The sequence below is a fragment of the Astatotilapia calliptera genome, chromosome 10 (genome assembly GCF_964374335.1).
Source record: "Astatotilapia calliptera chromosome 10, fAstCal68.1, whole genome shotgun sequence".
In the NCBI taxonomy this organism is placed as follows: domain Eukaryota; kingdom Metazoa; phylum Chordata; class Actinopteri; order Cichliformes; family Cichlidae; genus Astatotilapia; species Astatotilapia calliptera.
In genome coordinates, this window is record NC_137431.1 from 21,773,768 (window position 1) to 21,801,758 (window position 27,991).

A 27,991-nucleotide genomic window follows, 5' to 3' on the forward strand; every position below is an offset into this window, starting at 1 on the left:
TTTTGAAGGTGCAGTCTATTTGAGTGCACGCTGTTACAAGTGTATTTTAACTATCAGCGAAGATGCAATTTAAAAAAAAAGAAGTGTATTTTTCATCTCGTTGTAGTCGGCTCAGCAGTATGTTACCGTATATCTGCGCCTGCAAGGGTTTCCACCCACATTGAAGTTAACAAATGAGGCAGGGGTGAGAGTGGAGGAAGAGGACATGTCAACTGTCAAGTGGCTGTCAGGTTATGTAAAGGCAGGGCGAAGGCAGGAGCAGCGAGGACACCACGCTCAGTGAGCTGGAAAAAAATATGCGTCACAATCAATCTGCATTGATCCTCTGCAGTGGCATGATCTTCCAATATCCACTGAGTGTCAGAGGTACATGACCACTCACACCCGTGCATCTCTTCAAAGTCAAAAAATTAGGGAAAAAAAGGAGAGAGAAGTCACTGAACACCTATGAAAAAAAAAACATGTTTATTTTACAAGAAGGGCACGTTTTCTGTACAAACTGTAAACTAAATACTGTAATTATTCAGAGGGTTATAATCTTTGACATCACTTTCATGAATGAACACCAGAACCATGTAAATAAATAAATATATAAATAGCCAGTGACTGTTGCATCCTACTGTAAATTATATTCCCACACTGGAAAAAACGTACAGCATGTAAGCTTGCTACACACATTAAGGATTTTTTTTTCAAGATAAAAAGCACTTGTGTTCATCACGACTACATTTTGAACATCATTGTACAATACTCAATCCCTGCAAGCCCCTATCCAAAAATACTGCCACTGAATTATTTTTTTACATGAAGCTCTGTCACTGAATCAAGGCTGAGGTAGGGACTCCATCATTACTCTAGACAGTTAAATAAGCTGAGACATCATTGTTGAAATGGCTCCACATTCCCAGGGCTGGGGAGTGTTGTTCAGCCCTGCGTCTGTTGCATCGCTTGGCCAGTCATTGGAGGAGATGGAGGAGGAGCGGGACGAGGATGAGGGATTGTGTACTGTCAGATTTGCTTAAGTTGTCATACATCATGTAACTACACTGATTGAGAGACCGTGTACTGTCAACTAAAGCTCCCCAAAGCAACTTGTAAGGCAGCCTAGAGGAAATGCTCCAGATCAAACAAAACATTTTGCTTGTGGGACTCTTGCCTGACATCGCCCTTCTCCAAAATCAAAGCAGTGGCAGCTGAAAAGATGAGTCACTGAGTTTACAAGGTGAAGGCTCAGGGGGCGGTTTACATGGAGCCATCATCTGAACTCTCAGCTGGAGGTATGTTTTCTATAAATGTCTACATACAGCATATACAAAAACATCTGGTAAAATGTGCGAATCCAATCATGTGGCATGAAATGGCAGATTAATCCCAGTCCCATTCAAGAGTACCCGCACCCACCCTGAATTTCAGCTTATAAAACACTGTTTAGATCACAGCTTACTCTACAGTACAACCACATTCAGCCAGAAATAAGAATTTTGGCAAAAAATAAAATATTAATAATAATAATAATAATAAAGTCAGCAGGTGGGAGTTTAATTCAGCGCTTCAACTTAGATTAGAGGCAGGAAACAGTACGCGCACTCTATTTAATAATAAATTCAATCAGTGTTAACATGAGGGGTTGACTCACGAAGTTGACAGAGCCAGCCGAGAGAAAAGAGAAAGAGATGGAGAAAAAAAAAAAAAGGTGAGTGTGTAAAGGGGAAGGGGTGGGAGGGGCAATCTTCCCCAAGGCAGTTTCCTTCCATGTCCAATCCTGACAGATTATATGCACTTCATGTTTTATTGCATGTTTGAGTTGGCTTCTGTTTGACTAAGAGTGAATTTAGAGGAGCTGCTGCAAAGTGCTAAGCTGATATGGCTAATAATCTACAAAAGGCAAGAGCTGAGTATAATTGGGCCGAGTTACAGCACATTGTGGCACTTGAAATAGCTTGAGCACTTGTAAAATTGAGTTAATTCATTGTGAAAGATACCTAATCTAAACTGCACTTAATGAAAAGAAAAATCTCATTTTTTTAATAGATGGACACGTGGGAGGTGACAGGGAAGCAGAGAGGACAATGTGTTGCTTTTGTGTCACAAGCCAAGCCACATATTGAACTAAAAGCTTTCCCCCTTTGTTGCCATCTAGATACTATTGGATTTTCCAGAGCAGGAAAATCAAATGCTTCGTTCAAGACCTACTGCTTTCTATTGGATCGGTTCTTCCCTTCCCTGATGTGCGACAGTTTCATGCCTTCATGGACACAAACTGCATGCGATGGACACTCAAAGTGCAAAGTGCCTGAAAGCGTGCTGCTGAGCACTATTTCCCAAGGAATGCAGAGCAGAAAAAGACTATATCTATATTTGGCTCTGACAGTCATGTTTGCCTAAATACTAGATTTGTTTTAAATACTACATGAAACTGAAATATGTTTCTAGTGTATAGGCAGTGATCCCTATAAATAGATATCTGCATAACTTCCTAAACTCAGCTTATTCCTTTATGCCCTCTGTAGTGGACACACAAATCTCAAAAAGTTAGACTAAAAAGGCGTTTTTTCCCCTTCAGTTCTCAGGAAGATATGAATCTGCAGATATCTATTTATGGTAGACCCTAACAGATATCTATACAGAAAAGGCTACGTGAACCTTTCTGGTTTCTTGTTTGTCGTCCTGCTCTGTAGCACTTTTGACCAAACACGTGTGAACAGCTTGCGGTTGCATGTAGGTGCACGCTCCACATGAAGAGCTGTCATCTTTTGATGATTTAGTTTTATATTAGCTTCTTAAAATGAAACTGTATTGGCAAATGCAAGGCCACTAAAAAAAAAAAAAAAAAAAAAAAAAAAAAATCACCTGTTGTCTCCTAGGTTAAGGTAGCAGAGTAGTCGATTGGTTCTGTGTCAGTCAAGCCAATGAATAGGCTTTAATCCTTCTCTCCCTATAGTTTCAGTTGTATGCTTGAAATACATAATTTCTTACTTTTTGTTTGCTTAGTTTTGCTACTACACTCTTAAGTGATCGTTGGCATTGGCATGCACTGGTATAATCAATACTATCTTTTAATGTAGCTAAGGCTAACTAAGATATTAGCAAAGTTCAGACTGATTTAGTGCTAAATTGGACCTTATGGAGTCAGTCTAACTGGTGCAAAAAGCAGAGCTGTTCAAAAACATGACAACGGGAAATGGATGGCAGCACATCAGAAGCACTCACTAATGAAAACTGTCTTATAAGATTTCTTACTTCCACAGTCCTACATAAATTATAATTAATGTTTAGTTTTCAAATTTAACTGCGTTCAGACTTGACTCTGCACAGAGAGATACTGTCAAGCTGCAGAACGAGCAGTTTACAAAATCATATATCTGCAAGCTTACAAAAGGTCAGTAAAAGTCACTTGCATTACGGCTGAGTCGACTTAGTAGCTGCTGCTCTACCCTCTCTGTCCAAGTGCAGTTTTTAGTTTTACACATTTACAATCTTTTTTTAATTATGGGCTGACGGCATTTGCCAAGAATAGAATCACAAGCACCACTTTAAATGGATGGTGGTGGCGGGGGGAGGGGGTTAAAACGGAGGGCTGCCAAAAACAATGGTGCAGACAAAATGAAATTAAAAAGAAGATACGGTGCAGGTGTGAAGGACTAAACTAACAGGGAGAAGAGTGGAGGAAGGAGAGAGGCGCTTGGCATTACTCAAGAAATAAGGGCAGCGTGAAAGGGGGAAGGGGATGAGAAGAAACTCCAAAGAGGTTTCACTGAAGAATGGATGACGGCAGGCAAAGCCAATGAAAACAGGGAGTAAGGAGTAGAAATGGAAGAAACTTCAGGTCAGTCCCAGCTGGCTGAAGAAAGATCAGCATACAAAGAAAAGAAAAGGCAGGAACTTTCTTCATTTCCTCGTCTCTTTCTCTCTCAAGTACACCTCATTTGGATAACAGTGGGTGATGCAGAGGTGGGAGGATGAGTTAAGAATAAAGAATTTTGACAATTTGGCTTACAGCATCAAACTCTGTTGTTGGTTTTAGTTGTAATCAGAACAGTGTTACTTTGGTATCAGTATTTTTTGTTCTTACTTCAAATAAACTGCCACTGGAATTTAGCGATTTTGCTTTCGCTGTCATTAGAAATGTGCTAAAGGAAAAAAAACTGCAATAGCTGACTAACAATACTGTAGCAAAACCAATTTACCCACTTTGTTTGCTTTTTCATGAAACACATACAAAGCACCTACCTACAAGATATTTTACTAATACTATATTTTCTCCCACTGTATATACTGTGTTTGAATCCCTCCAGAATAGTGTCATCACTGTACAGTATACACATGCAGATGTATACATTTTTGCAAAAACTAAAAAAAATGTATACATGTGCCCATAGGTAGTATTCTGCTGTTAATATTCACATTATCAACATTTATCATCAAATGTGTCAATGTCATCAATAAATGCTGAATATATTTTGCAGATAGTTATATCCAGGATAAAGTGCCTGTACTTTAAAACATTCTGTAGGTTTTTCATGTAGGTTTTTTTGACAGTCTTAAGGACTTGTATAACACACTCACTGGTTTCTTGTTCCTATAGACATGTGTCTCTGCCGTTTGTTTTTGCTGTCCTCCTGTGTAATCGTTTCTTGCCTTTGTGCATACGTGCATGCCTCACTGAATTTCAATGCACCTTTGCCTTTTCTCAACATGTCACGGCTTTGTGCTGTCCGTTCTGTGTTATGGGGTTGATCTTTTCCAGGGTGACTTCAGCATCGCTGTCTAAATTCCCAGAGATGGCCGGTGAGTGTTTCTCAAGGGTGTTGTTTGCCACGCCCACCTCGGCCTCCCCTCCACTTCCGTCTTTCTTCTGTAATTCCTCCTCCTGACACAGGATGCTGTGAGGAATCACATAGTTTGCTGAGCTGTTGCCCTCCTTTGGGATGTGGCTCTTGGGCTCATACTGACAGTTGGGGTTCGAGGTAGGAGCACCCATATTGTTGTTAATACTGACGATCTCAATGGCGTTGCTCCCCGGGCACAGCCGATGGCAACCCAGGAGGATGGAGAAGGCCTTGCGGAAGTCGGCATTGAAGGCATAGATGATTGGGTTGAGCGAAGAGTTTGCCCAGCCAAACCACACAAACACATCAAAGGTGGTGGAGCTGATGCAGGGGAATTCTGTGGATCCATCTGGCATGTGTGTTTCACAGAATGGAACCATGCAGTTTAGGATGAAGAAGGGCAACCAGCAGCACACAAACACACCCATAATGACAGAGAGCGTCTTTAAGACTTTGGTTTCTCTTTTGAATGACATTTTAAATGAGCTCTCACTGTCCATGTTTGAACTGTTTCCCATGCTGCTGTGTCGGTTTTTGGCACTCTCTGCTGCTCGCTCCAAAGCAGATATTCTCCTTATCTGTGTCTGGGCGATGCGGTAGATCCGGGTGTAGGTGACGATCATAATTGCCACGGGGATGTAGAAGCTGATAAGGGAGGAGGAGATGGCATAGGTCCTGTTAAGACTGAAGTCACAGTTGTCAGGGGGCAAATCATCAGGGTAGGTTCCATTTAGCTCGACATAGCTGGTGGTCTGAGCTTTGTGCCAGTTAAGCTGAACAGGAATGAAGGAGATGAGGACAGACAAGGTCCATGCCACACTGATCATCAGACACGCTACTTTAGGGGTCATCTTGCGTTCATAGCGGAATGGGCTTGAAATGGCCCAGTAACGATCGACACTAATCACACACAAGTTCAAGATGGAGGCAGTGGAGCACATTATGTCAAATGCCACCCACACGTTGCAGAATGCACCAAATGGCCAAAACCCCACAATCTCTGTCGCTGCCTTCCATGGCATTACCAAAATAGCTACCAGGAGGTCAGAGATGGCCAGCGAGATGACAAAGAAATTGGTGACCTTCGACCTCAGGTGTCGGAACTTGGTGACGGCAGCGCACACCAGGGTGTTGCCTAGCAGCGTGGTGAAGATGAGCAGGGAGAGAAAGCATCCTGTCAGAACACGTTTCGAGGAGTCTCTCTCTGGCGTAAGCTGCTTTCCATCTCGAACCGTTGAGAAATTCTGATCCATTGTTTATGTTACAGTTTTAATAAAGAGAGAGGGGATGGGTGAGGGGGATGTCAGCAGTCACCCCATCACATCCCCAGCCTGCAGCAGCTGTGTTCCTCCAAGGACGACTCTTAGACGGAGAGCGTAGCTGGTGGAGAGGTAAATTGTCTTGGCACCAGCTCTCTCACTGACTGGGTCATCAATAGGTTCCTTGTCACAACCACCATTCTTGCACAAGGGATGCTATAAATATTTCAAAATTCTCTCCTCAGGAATGTTTCCCTTAAAAATCTCTGGTTCATAAATTCCTGCAGCAGCAGCACAGAAGGCAGACATTCTAGTTTGCAGAGGAAGAAGAATATTCCAGCAATTCGCAATTGTTTTCTTTTTTTCAATCGCAAATTGAGTCCTAAAAAAATGAGTAAAGCAGCAATAAAAATGAGTTTTAAAGACAAGTTCTTGGTCCCTTTTCTCTTGGCATTGTATGCCTCAGCTGTCAAGCCCTCAGCGAAAAGTTTCACAACATACTGTTGCTAAGCTTTTGAGTAAACAGAGGCTCAGCCAATCATTAGCCTTATATACCACCTCATCAATAACTTCTATTGATGGTTTTCGCACCGCGTTTATCTGATTTGTTTAATGATCTGCGAGGCGTGTCCCTGTGATTGTCCCAGTATCGACGCTGATCCAACCGACTACTAGGTAATGTCCTCTGTGTTATTCTTTTTAATTTCTCTTTAAACGCTCCTCTCTCCTAGTAAATGGCACGGTCCCCAGCTAAACATAACACCTGAGTGTTGAGGAAAAATAAGAAATAAATAAAATAAAAATGCATTCAAAAGTCTTAATGATGCGTTTTCAAAGAAGAGAGATGCAGATTAAACGAGAAAACCAGAAAAAAAACGCATCACTCTCGCAGCGCTTTGTATTCTGACACGATGCTTCAATTCAAACGCGTTTAGTTTCCTTTTGGCTGAATTTTGTAGCAATTTACCAAAAGCCTTTCATCCTTTAAAGTGCAGATTTTTCATCCGGACATCAGCCCAAATCCCTGGATTTGAAATAAAGGCTCACTTCATTTATTTATTTTATTATCATTATTATTATTATTATTATCGATTTTTGTAGACAGCGTTTGCTTCGCTCTTTGGATGTGGATAGCTCCGGGCAAGTTTTAAGCGTCTTGGGTTAGCTTTGAAAACAACTGAATCCAAAACGAACCAATGAAACCATCCGTTAATTTTTAACTAATAAAAAAAAGTTCCGTTCCGAATCCACATTTCTTCGGTATACATCCAACTTGTATCTTGGTAGTGAAGGAGAAGGAGCTCACCCTCTCTGCGCGCTCCTCTATGCCAAGAAAGTCACGCTCTCCCTTTTTGCGGCGTTTCCTTGGGTGTTTAAATGAGTCTTTATGCTTTTCTTTTTGGGGGCCATCCTTTGTGATGCAACATTCAGATACACTGCGATGTGTCTTCGGTGTGACTGGCAAGCGGAGAGAGATAGGAATGACTCTGGTCTCTCCAAGAGCGTGTTTCTACGCGCTCCTCTCTCTCCGCTCAGCTGCTGCTGCTGCCTGCTGCTGCGCACCACGGTCCCTGCCACAACTGCTCCATCTATTCAAGCAGGATCAGAAGGGTAAAGCTGCACAAATTCAGCCTATACTGCACACCGTTTGCTACTGAAAGTGTTTAACCAAATAATTTACGGCGACCTTTATGATTGTGAATTTATAAGTGTCCGATACATGCAAGGCTCATTCTGAAAAAAGAGAGAGGGAGTGCGTGTTCTCTGCTCTCCAAATTACGCGGATTTCTGTCTTTGAAGTTACGCATTTGAATTTTGGTGACTCTTGTCTTACAGTTTTTATAAGTACCTGAATTACTATTTTACACTAGGCTACCATTAACTGTGGCATTTTCAGCTTCTTCTTCGTCTTTTTTTATCACCTGCACTTCACCTACACAGACCTATAAAAAGCCATCACTACCATAAAGTCGCGAAAAGACAAGATGAGCTATAAACGAATCTACCGCGATATCCTGGGATGAATTTGTAGCCAGCAGACACACAGAGGCACAATGAGGCCATCTACAGGATACAAGACTGCAGGAGGCTATGTGAGAGTGGGAGCCGACAGACTGAGCCGCAGCGTTGCATTAACGTCACCTCAGTAAACATGAATGACCAACTTTGAATTAAATTAGGTTCCCAAGAGCCGTGCTGCAGCATGAAGAGCCATAAATTAAGAGAGGTACAGAGTGTTGGTGTGTGTGTGTGTGTGTGTACACTTCTGTTTACTATGGGGACAAAATCTGTTTATACTGTCAGCTGTGGTGAACCCCCCGCCCCACCCCCCATTTTGGGACAAAAAGCAAGTTCCCATAAAGTAAAACATTAAACCGAAAAGGTTTAGATTAAGTTTTAAGTTCAAGAAATAAATATAAGCCAAAGTAATGTCCTCTGAAGTGATGTTTGTATGTGAGTCAGTGACTGAGAGAGAGAGCGAGATAGAGATGTGTACTACTCAAGTTATGCTATCATGCCACTGGCTGCCTGACAGGCTTGGCCAATTTGAATATTAACTATTTAGCAAGATGAAATCCTCAATGGACGCCCTCTCACTGTGTGTGTGTGTGTGTGTGTGTGTGTGTGTGTGTGTGTGTGTGTGTGTGTGTGTGTGTGTGTGTCTCTATGTGCAAGTATGACTGTGCTCATCTGTGTGGGGGTTTGCAGATGTGCATGTGTGTGTATGCGTGTGTGAAGTGAGTGAGTAATGCATGTAGACAAGCCAAGTGTAAGAGGCCTAGCAGACACAACGCCCACATTTCCCCGTAGCACAGAGCCAGGGTGTGCGTGCAGCCGAAAAAGTTCAAACCAAGACCATGTCACACACAAACAGAAACACACACACACACACACACACACACACACACACAGTCTCACTCATTCACTCACACAAGACCAACCATGCAATGGAATTTACGTCTGCTCCAAAAAGCAAATAGAATAGAATAGAATATGGTTTTCAAAATTAAATTCCAGTGGTCAATTTTTCTCACAAGCAAACAGGAAATGTAAATAATATGGTGCCGTTTAAATGAATATGATGATTCACTTTATGGCTTGTTTGTAATCTCTGTACATACAACAGCACACAGTTCAGTTGTAATCGTCAAAAATCAATTTAAAATCAGTCTTGCTTTTCAAAGTCAGCAGCAAAAGTTGCATGAGGTCAGCCGTTTCAAAAGATATGAGTACTATAAGTACTGTGTTTTCTAATGAACTAGCGTTGCAAAACTTTGCATGACTTTAAATGACACCACAGTGAAAATTTGCCATTGTGCTGGCCCTCAGTTATTCCTAGAGGCAATGATTTGGAGGAGATGATCTAAAAACTGTCCAAAAAGCTTCTCATCATGACTCCACGGTCCATGCTAATATCTGTTGGGGGCTTTCCAAGCCCCATTTAAAAACATTACCACAATGCATGGATTCACCCATTCAAACCAGGAAATATCAAACAATTCAAGTTGTCAGGAGGAGTAGGGGCAAAAGCGATGAGGGAAAACTCAAACTACATCTTTAACGCTCATTGCAAAACATTTGACTACTGAATAAGATTCACAAAGCAGCATCTTACACATGCATTAACATCTGTATGCATTGCTGTCATGAAAAACTAGCATCAGGACATACATGATGCCAAGCTGCATAATCAGCATCACACAGATGACTGTATATTAAAATTAGCCATTGGACACTAAACAGGAAGTTCCTATAGCTTCATTAAAATATAGCTTCTTTTTTTTTTTTTACATGACTACTTATATAAGAGACTTTCTGGTGCCTGGTTTCCTTTCTCTAAAATAGAGAAACTAGTAATTACTGTGCATAGCCTTGAAATGCTATAATCATCTGTCAAGTGTGTGCAAAAGCTCTGTTCTTCCTTGCAATCTATTCAGCCTTCTATACAAAACAACGTCTTTTTGAATCTGGGAAAAAGCTGTCAGTTGATACTGATAGCATGTTTCATTTAGTTTTGAATAGTTTAGCATTTAAAATTATTAGGGGCATCCAGTACCCATCTGTAACTTAGAGTCCAGCAAGCAAAAGTACAAAAACAGGTAACATGCATCTCTCAAAAATGTGGTCTTAAAAAGAGCAACAATATTTATTCCTCTTGGCCCAGCCAAACCACCGACGTTTGCTGTTGGAAACGATTGCATTTTAAAAGCACATTGTTTTCCTTTGTGGTTCGAGAAATTCACTTTAAACACTGATAATGAAATATGAGTAATGAAAAAAAGAAAATGATGACACTTGCGTCAAGTTGATGCTTGCATTATGACACAGTTTTTCAAGCCTGTCAACAGCATTAGATAATTCTCTGTGAAATGTCCAACTGCAAATAGAATTTAAAAACAAGACCTGTCAGGCATTTCTGATTCATGCTTTTCCAATTCTTAACCGACATACAAGGCATGGAGGAGCTTGTATGTGTTTCTGTGTGTTTTCATATGTGTAAGGTGACAGGAGACAGAAAGTGAGATAAATGAATATAACACTAAGATTGACCCTGTCTTTGTCACACACATTTTCACTCTTTCTTCCTCTCTGCCCTGCTCTAAATCCTCCGTGTCGGTGTGACATCCATCAGGTCCCACAATCTGCTCGTGAAGCCTTTAACCTCCCAGACCCCCAGCTTGAGCAAAATGTTGTGCACTAATCCCACCACTGAGATTTACCATTTTACACGCATATAAAAGCTGGTCTTACACTCGACTATAACTGCATAATTATCCTCACCGTGGAAATCTGAGGTCTGTCTAATCTGTCTAATCAACCTATACTGTTTTTGCATCTGTGCATTATAAGTTTATGACATCTTTTCACGCATCAGGAAACTGAAAAGACCTCTAAATGACCTCACTGAGCCATTAGGCCCTTAATTACTGCTTTAAATGATTTCTCTCAGAGCTAAAAGGGTACTTATTTACACCAAATATGATAATGAGGACAGAGGTGAAAGCAAAAAGATGGTATTCTTGCATGATCAAAAAAAACCCAGAAATTATTATTAGCTGATAGGCTTCAAAAGTCTAATTTATAAAATGTAAATTTAAAACATTTATATGCCACATCTTATTTACAATTGTATTTACTTTGGTGGAACAACTTCAATGGATACCATTATAATCAGGCAAGTCTTACTATCAAATGTATAATGCAACCTGTTGAGATTTTCTGTCCCTTTCTTCTTCTCAGTCTCTTTTGCCTCTTCCTTTATACCCCAGGATAAAAGAATCACTGCATCAGGACCATCTGTCTGCACTTTCATTTGCTAGAGTAGGTTTATAAAGAAGGGGAAGCATCAGTCATGTAAAAGGTTAATCTCTAAGCATTCTGCAAACATATTTAGATTACTATTTTGATATAATGCAATGCTAATCCCTTTACTCTAACATTAAGCGTCACAACTTAATGCCTCACTCCAATTTTTTACCTTATCCCCAAAACCAAGTGTTACGCTTATTGTCTCTGACTCAATCTCATGAAGCCTTTATGGCTATCTGCGTCTATGACTCTGTGTTTCTATGTTTCTTATGTTCTTATTTGGTATCGTTTAGTTCCTTGTTCTTCCTAGTTTATCCATTTGTATTTCTAGTTCTGAGTTTCTTGTTCATGTAGGTTATTCCATTTTGTTCCTGCCTGCATAGTCAGTCATGTATGTTAACTTCTATCTCCATGTTGAGTCATCTGTTTCCCAGTCATGTCTCTCGCGCCCTCTGTTCCCTCTATTCACTCAGTCCGTGTCTCAGTGTGTTTCTTGTGTTTCCTGTTTTATTTTGGTAGTCCCTTGTCCTGTGTTCACTGTGTTCAGTTTTGCTTCCTTCCTGTTTTATTGTGTCTGATTAGGTGCAGCTGTTTTCCCTTGTGTTTCCCATCCTGTCATTAGTCGTTAGTCCTCTGTCTGTGGTCATGTTGTCCCTCATTGCTGTGTGTGTTTCTCTGTGGTCCTTGTTTGGCTCACAGCTCCTAGTTCTTGTTCCCAGTTTAGTTCACCCCTTTGTGTTTTGAGTTCTGCATTTGGGTCCTACTAATGCCTGCCACGCAGCTACATCGTGTGAATCTGACAAAGGATTTCAGAAAATGCTGATCTAATAAGATTTTCCAGTACACCTATCTCTTGGGTTTACAGAGAATGGTCTTAAAAAGGACAAAGTATCTAGTGAGTGGCAGTTCTGAGTGGTTAGAGTAACAGGTTTCACATGTTAGCGCATTTAAAGTGAGAGAATTAATTCAATTTAAATACAAAAATGGAGTAAAAAATGAAAAACAACTTCACTTTCAGTACATTTTTCTTGTTGCACTCTATCAACCAGTGATATGACTTTTACAGAAAGGTAAGCACATCTCAGAAAAACAGGGTTATATCTTGATTTAAAGAAAGTTTATTATATCACATGTTTACCAAGGTAGTTAGCAGGAGGAAACTCATCTGCTACAAAGATAAATAACTGAAGCTCATTTACTTACCATTGCTAGCTGTGTTTGTTTACGATAAGCAGATCATAACTGATCTCAGGGCAGTGAAAGCTAGAACAATGGCAGCTTTTCTTGCATATCTCCCTTCGTCTCCCATCAATTTATCCACAATGTTTATCCATAATGTGCAAGCGCAAAACACCAGAAAAAAAAAAAAAAAAAAAAAGATTACTGGCCTCTGCACCTGCCCAGCTCAATTATTGTTAAAGGGAGCAGACACGACCATGACATGCAGACATCTACAGTTTCCTATGTACATGAAACAAGTGGAGCTTTCACACACATTCACGTGATGCAAAAAAAATAAATCAAACAAGCAGGCAGACAAGTGACTAGATTTTCCTTACTGAACTTACAGTAAGCTTCATTAGTGAAACAATTCAGCAGGAGAAAGACCCAAACATAGAAAACATAGAAAAATTCAAGTCTGAAATCCAAATTTTTCATCCAAAACCAGGTAACGGTCACACATCGTGCGGCAGTCAGTAAGGCAACTACTCCAGAAGAGGAGCAGTTAAAAGTCTAATAAACAGTTAAGAAGTTCGTACACAAGAAAAAAAGAAAAACTAGGAACTCTAGAAAGCTAGAAGAAATAATAGCTAGAAATCTTGAGTAAGGAATCAAAATGTTCCTGCAAACGAAAGAATAACTGCAGGTATAATGACTAATTACTGGTTGAACACAGGTGGCAAAGAAAGTGGGGGAAACAGAACAAAGACTGAGGAATAAGACAGAAATTTCAGGAAAAAAAAAAAATGTGACTAACACAAACTGAGTAAACAGTAAAAACTAAAGTAGACCAAAAAAAATGATCTCCTGCCTCCTTTAACCGATCACTTTTCTTTGACTTCAATGAGAAATGTCAGGAGGTCACGGAAAGGCGTGACAGAGAATTTATAAGGATTTTACTCATGAACGCTCATTTTGCTATGAACTGTGAGACAAAATTAGCCCACCTCCTTTCATAATGGAAAGTTCATTGCTTAAGGAAGCAATAAAAGAAGCACTGAACCATCTTAGTATTTAGAGGATTTACATAGTAATTAGAATGTCTGTCACACGAATACTTCCAGGTCACTTCACTCAGAAGTCTTTCTAAGTGAAATTGACTATTTGACTGCATCCTAACACAAGGATGGAAAACTGACAGCAATATGCAATGAATAAGAAGCTAAGCAGGACATATCTAAACAGTAAACTCCACATCATGACAAATAGTCTCTCTTTTGGCAGCTTGTGAAATGTCAAACAGTATCAACAGAAGCCTCACTTCTTGATGCATTCTCAATCATCCAGGTAAGTAAATCTCCAAAAAGTTGATTCTCTTCATCTGGATGTAGCGTTTTCACTACATCCAGTGAGACGCAGTGAGACCACACTTGTGACAACAGGTCTCACCAAAAATCTCAGCTGCACAACGTTTTGACACACTTGTGGTTACGGTAACTAGTAACACTGAAAATCTTACTAGTTAACTCCAACAGTCAAAACACTGAACTTAAACTCTAACTAGTAAAGAACAAAATGCAGGGATGTTCCGGGTTAGGAAGTAAATTGTTGTATCACTAGTAAAGGAGGCAAGCATGAACTAGTCTGAAATAAGGAATTACACTGAAGATGATGTTGTTGAATGAAGCATCTCAAGATACAATTCTGATGATTAATATTAACATATGTATATGCATAAGTATTAACATATGTATATGAAGTCAGTGCTTCTCAGCTAGGGCAGCTAGGGAGGAGGAATGTAATCAGCAGAGATGAATGGAAACAGAAAAGCCAACACTGGGCAGGATATTTGATGGAAAATGCAAAATTTGAAATGAGTGAAAATAATGTTTCCAGAGATGATCAAGCTTACAATAATGGTTTATTACAGAAGTAAAATTGATGATTTGTTCCATTAGTAGTCCATTAGGATATCAGATAGGGCATTTGCAGGGTTACGGTGTACATCTGCATATGGTTATCACACAGGTCAAACATATAGTGATATGCTGAGGTAGACTTATACAGAAGAACAAGGTGGACAAAAACATACAGACACATACCAGTCACACATGTGTAAGCATGTTAAAAAGAAAAAACATCTTTTCACAAATTGCACGATTTTGCACTAATTTATCCTGCACGTGTTTTAAAAGTACATACTATACATGCTTTCCAAAAAGTTACAAATTTAGACAAGTCAGCCAAGAAGGATTCAGTGACATAAATATAGACAAGCATGAATAAACATTGTTATTATACAGTGTTTGATAAGGTAAGATTAACATTACTGAGAATTAAGGAAGCAAAATGTAGAAAATACTTCCATTTAGCAATTTGAATGATGTTATTGTGACAAAGTGGCTAGGACAGAATTCATTTGCCATTTGTCACTTGCATATATTGTTATTTTGTGTTCTGTTATTTTACAGTCAGCCATAATGCTTTGATTTAGACATTGCTGGTGTAACTTCTCTTAACACACACTATCCCGGGTTTTGTTTGTGGTAGTAGTAGTTACATCCTTTACATCCATGCATGTGTTTTAAAGCAAACACTACTAAACATCAGGTCATCTGAATTTTCTTCTGTTTATAGTAGTGATGGGACGTTCTGTATCGAGGCTTCGGAGCGTGTGTCGAGTAATGGAGGGGGCGTTTCCGCGAAGCGCGTATCGAGGCTTGCTTCATTTATGGGAGGAGCTGAAAATGATGACGTCCGAAGCCTCGCTGCCCGGCTGTACCACGTGACTGGTTCATGAAGTGGTTCGAACTTTGTCGCGAGATATGACAGCAATATAAACCCCTCAGACTTCATTCAAAATGTGGGTGTTTGATGGAGAGTTGCGGTTAGAGAGAGTTTGGAGACCGTTTGGAGGTTTATGAGAGTGAGGAAAGTCAGGAGAGAATGGAGCCAGCTAAGAAGAGGAGGATGTCCTCCCCTGTGTGGGAACATTTTGATTTTATTCCTCCCAACAAGGTATGTAAATTTCTACAGAAGATGTATTTTCATGATACTGATGGTGCAATACAATTTATGTTGAGCTGTCTTGACTTTTGTACAAGGTGAAGTGTTTGCTATGTGCCAGGGAGCTGGGATATAACAACAACATCCATGCTTAGGCACTACAGAGCTTTGCATGAGAATAAGAGGAACACCGATTGTGGAGCAAGACCAGGTGAGCCATCAAATGTCAGGATAATATAGCATACAGTAATGTTACTAAATGATATAACAATATTATACAACTGTTATAAGTTACGTGTGTGATATTTATATTTGTGCTTTGTCTTTATTGTCTTTCCTCAGGAGAACAATCTCAAATAGATGAAGACCTGGTCAGCATCGTGATTGAGGACTCCCAGCCATTTAGCATTGTGGAGGACAAAGGATTCAAAAGATTTGTTAAATCATTAAATCCTAGCTATGTTCTCCCCACTAAAAAGGTCATAAAAGCAGTGAAAATTTAGTTTTTACAGAATAAAATGTGAACAGGCAGGACTGAGGCTCAAAGCCTCAGTGTGTAGCTGTCCATACCTCAACGTTACAAAAGCACAACTACTGTCCACACCCCAACCACACCTCACCTCACAGTAAATGATCATTTCCATTTCAAGCATTTCCAAATAATCATTTCCCATACTGCCACTATAAATATACACAGTATACTGCCATCACTACAATATACATGTTTTACACACTCCTTTTGTTGTTGACATTTACAGGCTGTGTGCAAAATGCCACACTCTTCAAATTCATGCCAGCTATTATTTTTACGTCCAGTAGGTGTCCTGCTAGAGCAAATGAAGCTTCATGAAGCTTCGCGTTGGGGTGAACCAATTGGACGAAAAGCTTCAGTGCTTCATGGGGCTTCATCTGCCCATCACTAGTTTATAGGCACATGTCTGGTAAATTATGTTTCTTTATGTTGCTTTGGTTATACTTACCATGGTGTCCATGTTGTGCATTCAGGTCGTATATGTGAGACAGGTGTATGGGAAGGGCAGCCCACTACTTCCTGTTTATATAGGGTCATGAGGTCAATGAGTGCATCACTGGGTGTAACCAAATGGGGGGGTTTTCATTTTGTATAGTATTGTTTGTTTTCTTTAAAGTAGCCTTTTGAGTTATTTTGTATGCAGTGTTTTACTTTACAAACCATTTAGTTGAGTAAATGAGTTTGTCGGTTTCATGCATGACTTTATTCCTGTTCTTTGTTTAGAATTGTATTGTTTGGTCTGACCTATTTGTTTCAATGGTAGGGACTAATGAGGTCAGGTGTGGGCAAAGTCCTGTATAAAGCAAAGTGGGATTTTTGCATGCCTGATTGATTATTTTATGGTACAATGGAGATGCCAGCAATAAAATATGCTTAAAAGAACTTCAATCGTCTGCTAATGCTATTTACTTATCACCTTCCTTGCTGCTTAAGTTATGCTACATCAGTTATATGAATTTGTTACTGCTGTGACTTGACAATTTCACAGGGGTATTGTTGTTTCTTATTTATTTTGAATTGTCTCAAAAAAAGGAAGGGAAGCCAACTGGATCGGAACATCCATGGGTCAAAAAACAACAATTTAGATGTCATCCACTGCCATGAAAGCGCTGTTGTCACTCTGATACCGGCTGTCGCAGGATGCTGTGGAGTCCTTAATAAACCTTCAGAAGAACTGTCAACAGCTGTATGCTCGGTGAAATTGGTTTTTGCAGCAAAGTCAAAGTATCTGTGAAATGTCAGATGCAATCATGTCCACGAATCATATTAGATGTTAGCATCACAATACAATACAAAATTTCCAATAATTATTCTGTTAATTTCATTAGCACAGTTTCTTTAAATTGAAAAAACAAATGTCAGGCTTTAAACAAAAGAGAAATGCCACCATATAGTGATAAATACACAGATGAGGAAAAACAGAAAATAAACAGTTATTGGGGTAAATTAATGTAAATGAATGTGTACTACCCCATGCTTAGTGATAGTCTCCAGTAGGAAAACATATACTAAAACAAATTTCATTAATATGTCTTATATTGTTTTATTATACATAATCTAGATAACTACAATTGACCGTTACATTTTAGTATTAAATGAAAGGTAATGGTCAATGGTATCTTTGACAATATATACTCAACAAACACATAATATGATAAACATGAACTACAAAAATGATTTGCCATTGTAACAATTCATCATAGACTTGTCTCTCCATTTCTTTTTTTTTCCTTTATCAAACTCCATTATTATTATATTTCTAAATACAGCAGATAGTACATCAGTAACACCTCAAATATTTAACTCAATTCATTTTCAATTAAACACAAAACCTCAGAGTATTAATATCATATTTTAATGGCAAGTAAACCATCAGTATGTACATCCATATATTGCTTTCTGTGACCTTCTCCTCCTTGTCCCCATATAAAGTGCATTAACCACACTGCCATATGTCAGTTGACTATTTTCTTCAATCCCATTGGTATTTATTTCAGTTGCCTCCGTCAAATTTGTAACCCGCTACCTCATTTGCATTCATAGTCTCTCATGAGTTCTTCATGTGGTTTTAATGAGATGAGGTTACATTTTATGCCATATACTTCCTCCTCAAGCTTGTATCTTGTATCTGAACAGAAACCACAGCCACCTGGAATCAGCTGTAGCCCAGTTCAGGGTCAGAGCCCTTTTCTTTTGTCTTTTATTAGAAAGTTGCAGGTGTGAGAAATGTGGAAAGGAGAGAGAGATACACTAGCCACATTATTAGGCATATGGCCTATAGCGCTTTACTAGTCCCTAAGGATCCTAAAGCGCTTTACACATCCAGTCATCCACCCATTCACACACACATTCACACATTCACACACTGGTGATGGCAAGCTACGTTGTAGCCACAGCCACCCTGGGGCGCACTGACAGAGGCGAGGCTGCTGGACACTGGCGCCACCGGGCCCTCTGACCACCACCAGTAAGGAACGGGTGAAGTGTCTTGCCCAAGGACACAACGACCGAGACTGTCCAAGCCAGGGCTCAAACCAGCAACCTTCCGATTACAAGGCGAACTCCCAACTCTTGAGCCACGATTGCCCCAATAATTTCAACTTCTTGTTAACACAAATATCTAAACAGTCACATGGCAGCAGCTCAATGCATGTAGACATTGTCAAGGCAATCTGCTGAATGCAAATCAAGCATCAGCATGGGGAAGGGTACAGGTAGTACCAACAAAGCTTTAAGCGTCCAGGCTGACCTGAGTATTGTAGCAGACCATAGCCATTCTTTTTTGATCACAGTGTACTCATCTTCTACTACCTTGGGTCCACAATCACTGTTGGGATGTACAGCCAGTAGGCCTGTAGGAACTGTGTGAAACTGTGATGCGCTCCCAAAAGGTTGATTCTGTTCATCTGGATGTAGCATTTTTCAGTGGGAGAAATGTTTCGTCACTCATCCAAGTGACTTCTTCAGTCTCAGGTGACTGCAGATTTTCCCAACCTTATAAACAGTACATTGCACAATGACTGAAACTACCACCACTGAATGAATAATGGACTGGGAGGTCAATATGGACCAAAATGGAAATGTTCAAGAAATGTTTCTAGCAGCTTGTTGAATCTATGTCTCAAATTATTAAGGCTTTTCTAAAGGGCAAATGAGGGTCCAACACAGCACTAGCAAGCTGTACCTAATGAAGTGGCCGGTTATTGTAGAAAGGAATGGAAGAAAGCAGAACTGTCCATGTAGCAAGTGTCCAGGGCAGCCAGGAATTGAGCTAGGGACTTTTTCCTTGAAGAGATTTGTGCTTATATAGTATGTGCACCACAACTCAGCTTTAACTTTGATCAGGTTTCTTTTTTTTTTAACCTCTATTCACGCTCCTTCTTCCTAAAGTCACTGTCAGTTGAGATCGTCACATCTATCACAAGTACTTTTCCTGCATCTTGTCAGCCACCCGGACTGTCTGGTTAGTCTGTCTGGAGCTTGAAGTCCCAAAGGACTTTAACTCTGCTATTCTTACCCACTTTTGGTGGTGTGTTTCATTGGGATTTGGGGACTTCCAACCCGCAGATGTTCCTTTTCACTGTCCCAGCTAATTTGTTACACCTGTCAGTGTTTGCTGTCCCAGTACACAGCCTGGAACTTATGTCCTGTCTACTGCTGTCTCCGTGTACTGAGGGCCTGTTTTTGTTCTGCCATGATCAGAACCTAAGAGCTGTTCATCAAGCAGCCTTTTTTATCCACAGGCAGTTTAAAAAATAATAATAATAAAATAATTTAATAAGAAGAAAAGCAGAGACAGCTCACTACAGATTAACTAAGAGACATGAGCACACAAAGCATTGCTTTGTTCTGCACTAGTAATGAGGGATTTTAAAACAACAAAATCATCAGTAATATTTACAACATCTGAGTGTTTCCTATGATAAAAAATCACAAATGGACACTAATACGTATAAAAAACAGTGTACTGTTAAAATACAGTATACTTTTATTCTTGTTTCTACAAATACTCAATTTTGTAATAGGATGTAATGATCCTCTTTTATTGTTCTACCAAGTACTTGGCTTTTTCTAAGCTCCTTGGCTATAACAAGAACAGAATGAAGTTGATCCTTTCATCCAAGATGCTTTATCAACTTCCCCTTTATCATCAGATGAGAAAGTGCTTCTTTACTGGCAATTTTGCCATGATGCCAAATGTTATGTGGCTAACTGCTTTGACAAAGGGCCATATTCAAAACCCTTCTGTATGAGCACAGAATTGCTTGGATAGACCTTTTCATGAAAGTGTCTCTGTGGGATAAACGCAGCTGCAGCTATGATAAATAACAGTTCTGTCTGATACAGGTGTGCCAGTGTGCGAGCACTGAATAGTCAATTGTATTGTGAAGCAAATGTCGATAATTAGCCCACCTAAATAAAGCATGCACACAAGGTTTATCAGATGCAGCTGCTCATTATATGTCCTTAAGCAGATTTTTAGGTTATGCTTCATTGTTTTAATGTACAAAGTAATTTCTAGGGAATGGAAAAAAAGATATCTGACTGGACATGAGCCTGCAGACATACAGGAAGGACACTCTGTGACCTCATTACTGTTACTCACCCACGCCCATTTTCATTATTCCCATCCTCTTCACTAATTTCACTTGTTTATAGCCACCAATCTTTCTCCGTTCTCATAATTACTTGGTTCAAAATCGATGAACTCCTCTTGCCCTAATGATTAGAACGTCACCAGGAGTGGTAACACACCCAAGGGCCTAAAAGCAAGCATGCAGACAAGCAGTTGCTTAGTAAGAAGCGTGTAATTGCTATGCAGACCAAAACAAATGGTCCAGCAAGGCCTATTTATTCTTCAGTTATGGATTTGACTTATTGGGATGCAAAGGACATCTCTGAAATACAGAGATGAAATTAAAGTGTGCAAATATGTTGAGTGGGTAGAAACTGATAGCATGTATTGCATCAGTAAACAGCACAAGCCACTTACAGTTTATCGTAGAAACCTACAGAAGTGCTGTAAAAGAACTTTAAATGAACTCTTCACAAACACCTTTGAATTTTCTCCTTTTCATTTCTTAGTGGACTCGATCCTTTTCTTCTGGTATTACACTCTGTGTCTTCTGAGATGATTTTTTTTTTTTTTGCTTAAATAGTTCACTTTTCATTCCCAGTTTGTTTTTCTTTTTAATAAACATAATTTTGAAAAGTTTTTGCTGTTTCCAGCAATTGGATATTGTGTATTTGTTCCTAAGCTTGGCTTTAAACAAATAAACAAATATTAGACAAGTAGAGAAAAAAATTCAATATAGATTCACATTATTTCAAGTCTGCCTTAAAAAAATGCTTTGATCCCCATATAGACATTGATTATAACATTATGGTGCTGCAGCTGGGTTACAGGAGTGATGCAGGACCCCTTTTCTTTGACAATGTAGTGTTCAGGTTTGCAAAAACAGAAATCCCTGAAGTAAAATACGATGAGCAATTAATTTGTCTACCATTTATTCTTTTGCATTTGAAAAGCAGAACTGGGCCATGAGAATGACAAAGACATATAGAGTTAAAATGCGACACTATGGTGAAGATTGCTCTTTATATTTTTACTTTCCCCAATTTTGTCAGCTGAAGCACTTTCAGAAGTGCTTCAGCTGACAAAATCCCACAAATAAGTGTAGCTGTCACCCACACCAAGTACAGAGCTATAAAGCTGTGTAGTGCCTGCACAATAACCACAAGCAAGCGACTATCAGCCCTGATAACTATGCTGACTAATTTGTGTGTATCACTACACAGTGTCACTCTGTCTATGTGTCTTCACATACAGCATGTTGCTGCCCTTTCTTTGGAGCTTTGGACTCAACAATCAGGTGTTGCTATTTGGAACCGGTATAAAAGTTAAGAAGCTATGAAAAACAGTTCAAAAATCACCTTTGAACTCTGTCTGTCTTTGTTAGAAAAGGTATGTTCAGCTGGGGACAGCCTAGCTGTTTCCTCTTTTTACCTTACATAATATTTAATCCTGTCATCAGTCATGTCCTTTCCTGCCTTTTTGACCCAAACTGAGTGGATAAATGTGTAGCCATGCATGAAGACAAAGGGCAGAGTCTTTACTGAAGAACAACAAAAAAGAAAAAAAAAGAAGGAAAACGTCAGACTATGTCAAGGGAGTATTTGTGTTTGCGTTAGCCAAAATTAGCAAAGTGAAGTTCAAAAAGTGTACTGTGAATGGAGGGATGAAAGACAAAACCCTTTAATGTTATCCTTAAAATGTTATGAGGCCTTACCAATAGAAAAAGTCAAAGAGATCGATTGATTGTTACTTTTTAACGCAAAAACATAAATATTTTTGCTCTTTTTCTATTTTTATTTCTTCCCCTTACCTGAAACCCATCAAGTGATTTTTATAGACAGACTCCTCCAGTGAAACTAAAAGTCGTTTTGACAAATCCTGACTGTGTGGGAGGTGCTGTGATGGATATGCACAAATACCGGGATTTTGAAATCATAAATAAGAAAAAAAAAAGCGTTTGCATGCCAGGGCTCATGTTATAAAGCCCTCAGCATGCCATGAGAAGTAAAACAGTCAAAAATGTCTCTCTGACACTGTCACAGTCTGACAAAGAGACTCAAATGTACTGTAGATATCAAGCTGGGAGACGATTAACTGTGTATTTGAAAATGTAACACATGCACCACAGAGGTACGATTTAAATGACGTGATTTTTTTCCCCCCTTGGTTTTGAAAGGGGTTTCTGTCTACACTGTAAGTTAAAAATACATGTAGAAAGAAACAGTAGAAAAAGTGAGGCTGAGGGTGGCAAGAAGAGGACAAGTCACTATTCATTGGATGCTGGTAAGATGATGGGAAAATGTTGCTTTTTCAGAATGTGTTCCTATTTTTGTCTCAGAACACTCTTAAGGCCACTGACCAAAATGGTCCATCCTCAGAGCACTAGTAAGGTCGAAACAAGTGTAAAGATCACAGAGGAAGATTCTTTTTGAAAATGTCTAATGTATAGATTACTTAATGTATAATTTGGTTCCATCACACAGCATTCAGACTGACAAAACACACTTTTTTTTTTTTTTTGGACACTTGACGCCTCACCGATTCTAGGAGCTTTTCTGCTTTTTGTCTTTCTCTATTTCAAGAAGCTTTCCAGTGAGTGGGCAGCACCAAGTCCCCAAAGATTTAATGAAATTTCTTTTTTTGTGAGACAATTTTTAAAATGTCAAAAACAGACGGTTCACGGAAAGGCGGGTCTGTCAGTCTGGCTTGTGAAATGGCGACTGATGTTGACTGTCATATCAAAATGTTTTATTTATTGATTTTATTTATTTATTTACTGAGCAGAAAAATATAGCTGCTGCTTTTATTATATCAGTTCATTTACTTTCTTCCTCTCTACAACCTCTTCTCCAGGTTTTTTGTGCTTTTCCATCATATCTCAGTAAGTTAGGGTGCTATAATAGGATTAGGTAAGATAAGGCCTTTCATATATATATATACATATATATATATATACACACACATATATATATATATATATATATATATATATATATATATATATGTATATAACAATCAGCCGAGACTGCAAGACCAGACTGACCAACCTGTGCACTGCCTGGATTGATTACAAGAAGGTCTATGACTCAATGCCCCACAGCTGGATACTGGAATGGGACCCTAAGAGCCTTCATCGGGAACTCAATGGGGATGTGGCGTACAACACTAGAGGCCAACTCCAAGCCCATAGCACAAGTCACCATCAAGTGCGGGATCTACCAAGGAGATGCTCTGTCCCCACTGCTGTTCTGCATAGGCCTGAACCCCCTCAGTGAGATCATTAACAAGACTGGCTACGGATACCGACTACGGAATGGAGCAGTTGTCAGCCACCTCCTGTACATGGATGACATCAAGCTGTATGCCAAGAGTGAACGAGACATCGATTCACTGATCCACACTACCAGGCTATACAGCAATGACATTGGAATGTCGTTCGGACTGGAGAAGTGTAGCCGGATGGTATCAAAGAGAGGGAAGGTAGTCAGAACTGAGGGGATTGAACTACCAGAAGGCAACATTGCAGACATAGAGGACAGTTACAAGTACCTGGGGATCCCGCAGGCAAACGGGAACCATGAAGAGGCTGCTAGAAAGGCTGCAACCACCAAGTACCTGCAGAGGGTCAGGCAAGTCCTGAGGAGTCAGCTGAATGGTAAGAACAAGATCCGGGCCATCAACACGTACGCCCTGCCCGTGATCAGGTACCCTGCTGGGGTAATAGGCTGGCCAAAGGAGGAGATAGAAGCCACTGACATAAAGACAAGAAAGCTCCTTACCATGCATGGAGGGTTTCACCCCAAGTCCAGCACCCTGAGGCTGTACGCTAAGCGGAAGGAAGGGGGCCGGGGACTGCTGAGTGTCAGCACCACAGTCCAGGATGAGACAACGAACATCCAAGAATACATTGGGAAGATGGCCCCAACTGACCGAGTGCTCAGTGAATACCTCAGGCAGCAGAAACCCAAGAAAGAGGAGGGAAACGAGGAACCATCATGGAAGGACAGGCCCCTGCACGGTATGTACCACCGGCAGATAGAGGAGGTGGCTGATATCCAGAAATCCTACCAGTGGCTGGACAAAGCTGGACTGAAAGACAGCACAGAGGCACTAATCATGGCAGCACAAGAACAAGCTCTGAGTACAAGATCCATAGAGGCTGGGGTCTATCACACCAGGCAAGACCCCAGGTGCAGGCTGTGTAAAGATGCCCCAGAGACAATCCAGCACATAACAGCAGGGTGCAAGATGCTAGCAGGCAAGGCATACATGGAACGCCATAACCAAGTGGCCGGCATAGTGTACAGGAACATCTGTGCCGAGTATAACCTGGAAGTCCCGAGGTCAAAATGGGAGATGCCCCCAAGGGTGGTGGAGAATGACCGAGCTAAGATCCTGTGGGACTTCCAGATACAGACGGACAAAATGGTGGTGGCTAACCAACCGGACATAGTGGTGGTAGACAAACAGAAGAAGATGGCCGTAGTGATCGATGTAGCGGTTCCGAATGACAGCAATATCAGGAAGAAGGAACACGAGAAGCTGGAGAAATACCAAGGGCTAAGAGAAGAGCTCAAGAGGATGTGGAGGGTGAAGGTAACGGTGGTCCCCGTGGTAATCGGAGCACTAGGTGCGGTGACTCCCAAGATAGGCGAGTGGCTCCAGCAGATCCCGGGAATAACATCGGAGATCTCTGTCCAGAAGAGCGCAGTCCTGGGAACAGCTAAGATACTGCGCAGGACCCTCAAGCTCCCAGGCCTCTGGTAGAGGACCCGAGCTTGAAGGATAAACCGCCCGCAGGGGCGTGCTGGGTGTTTTTTTTTTTTATATAATATATAATATATACAGTGTTGGGAAGGTTACTTTTAAAATGTATTCCGTTACAGAATACAGAATACATGCCCCAAAATGTATTCTGTAACGTATTCCGTTACGTTACTCAATGAGAGTAACGTATTCTGAATACTTTGGATTACTTAATATATTATCGTGCTTTTTACAACAACGTGAATGTACTATTGCTGTGTGATTTATTACTATTACTGAAGGTCCGCGACTCCGAACTGTAGTAAAGGGACCTCTGACTAATACGGCGGGGTCCCTGTCGGCTCATAGCCGAAAAATAGCTTTACTTTGTTGTGTGGGTCAATTTTTCTTGCGAGAGACAGAGAGAGGCGTTGAAAGACTGCTCCAACGGAACTTATTGTTTTCGAAGGAAAACACGAACACGGTGTACAGTCGAGTCTTAATAGCTTACTTACAACTGGGCTCGTCAGGCACTCTTCTTGGCTGCAGTGGTTATTATTATATTTACATGCTTCCAGCTCCCGTTTTTCCTCGACGACAACTCGTACCTTTCCACTCCCCTTTTTCTCCCTTCTCGCGCTCACAGACTCATAACGTGTATGGCAGTCCATTCTCCCTGCAACACGGACTATACTGCCCATGATGCTACATTCTTTAGAGCTATGCTTGTAGCATTCTGCCTGTTAGCTTAGCACAACAACAACAACGAAAAGGCGCTCTCTCACCCAGGAAACACACAGTCGCAGAAAGAGAGAGAGAGCGTCGCCCTGTAACCATGGCAACCGTAACGCTGCCGCCTGGAACGAAAGAACGTAGCTGTCAAACAAAACCCAAACAGTCCTGACCCGCGACAAAATGAAACAGGAAAGTACCGCAGTGTAATCCATTTATTTCAACAAAGTAACTGTATTCTGAATACCACCTTTTTAAACGGTAACGGAATACAGTTACTCATATTTTGTATTCTAAATACGTAACGGCGGTACATGTATTCCGTTACTCCCCAACACTGAATATATATATATATATATATATATATATAAAAACACCCAGCACGCCCCTGCGGGCGGTTTATCCTTCAAGCTCGGGTCCTCTACCAGAGGCCTGGGAGCTTGAGGGTCCTGCGCAGTATCTTAGCTGTTCCCAGGACTGCGCTCTTCTGGACAGAGATCTCCGATGTTGTTCCCGGGATCTGCTGGAGCCACTCGCCTATCTTGGGAGTCACCGCACCTAGTGCTCCGATTACCACGGGGACCACCGTTACCTTCACCCTCCACATCCTCTCGAGCTCTTCTCTGAGCCCTTGGTATTTCTCCAGCTTCTCGTGTTCCTTCTTCCTGATATTGCTGTCATTCGGAACCGCTACATCGATCACTACGGCCATCTTCTTCTGTTTGTCTACCACCACTATGTCCGGTTGGTTAGCCACCACCATTTTGTCCGTCTGTATCTGGAAGTCCCACAGGATCTTAGCTCGGTCATTCTCCACCACCCTTGGGGGCATCTCCCATTTTGACCTCGGGACTTCCAGGTTATACTCGGCACAGATGTTCCTGTACACTATGCCGGCCACTTGGTTATGGCGTTCCATGTATGCCTTGCCTGCTAGCATCTTGCACCCTGCTGTTATGTGCTGGATTGTCTCTGGGGCATCTTTACACAGCCTGCACCTGGGGTCTTGCCTGGTGTGATAGACCCCAGCCTCTATGGATCTTGTGCTCAGAGCTTGTTCTTGTGCTGCCATGATTAGTGCCTCTGTGCTGTCTTTCAGTCCAGCTTTGTCCAGCCACTGGTAGGATTTCTGGATATCAGCCACCTCCTCTATCTGCCGGTGGTACATACCGTGCAGGGCTCTGTCCTTCCATGATGGTTCCTCGTCTCCCTCCTCTTTCTTGGGTTTCTGCTGCCTGAGGTATTCACTGAGCACTCGGTCAGTTGGGGCCATCTTCCCAATGTATTCTTGGATGTTCGTTGTCTCATCCTGGACTGTGGTGCTGACACTCACCAGTCCCCGGCCCCCTTCCTTCCGCTTAGCGTACAGCCTCAGGGTGCTGGACTTGGGGTGAAACCCTCCATGCATGGTAAGGAGCTTTCTTGTCTTTATGTCAGTGGCTTCTATCTCCTCCTTTGGCCAGCCTATTACCCCAGCAGGGTACCTGATCACGGGCAGGGCGTACGTGTTGATGGCCCGGATCTTGTTCTTACCATTCAGCTGACTCCTCAGGACTTGCCTGACCCTCTGCAGGTACTTGGTGGTTGCAGCTTTTCTAGCGGCCTCTTCATGGTTCCCATTCGCCTGCGGGATCCCCAAGTACTTGTAACTGTCCTCTATGTCTGCAATGTTGCCTTCTGGTAGTTCAATCCCCTCAGTTCTGACTACCTTCCCTCTCTTTGTTACCATCCGACTACACTTCTCCAGTCCGAACGACATTCCAATGTCATTGCTGTATAGCCTGGTAGTGTGGATCAGTGAATCGATGTCTCGTTCACTCTTGGCATACAGCTTGATGTC

At 41.0% G+C, this 27,991-nt stretch overlaps 1 protein-coding gene across 1 annotated transcript; it reads right to left on the reverse strand.

Moving 5' to 3' along the window:
- Nucleotides 1–448: 448 nt before the first annotated feature.
- On the reverse strand, nucleotides 449–8,023 carry drd1b (dopamine receptor D1b). The gene has a single exon (XM_026182876.2). The coding sequence runs from the start codon at nucleotides 6,080–6,082 to the stop codon at nucleotides 4,691–4,693; it is 1,392 nt and encodes a 463-aa protein (XP_026038661.1). The 5' UTR covers nucleotides 6,083–8,023; the 3' UTR covers nucleotides 449–4,690.
- Nucleotides 8,024–27,991: the final 19,968 nt, after the last annotated feature.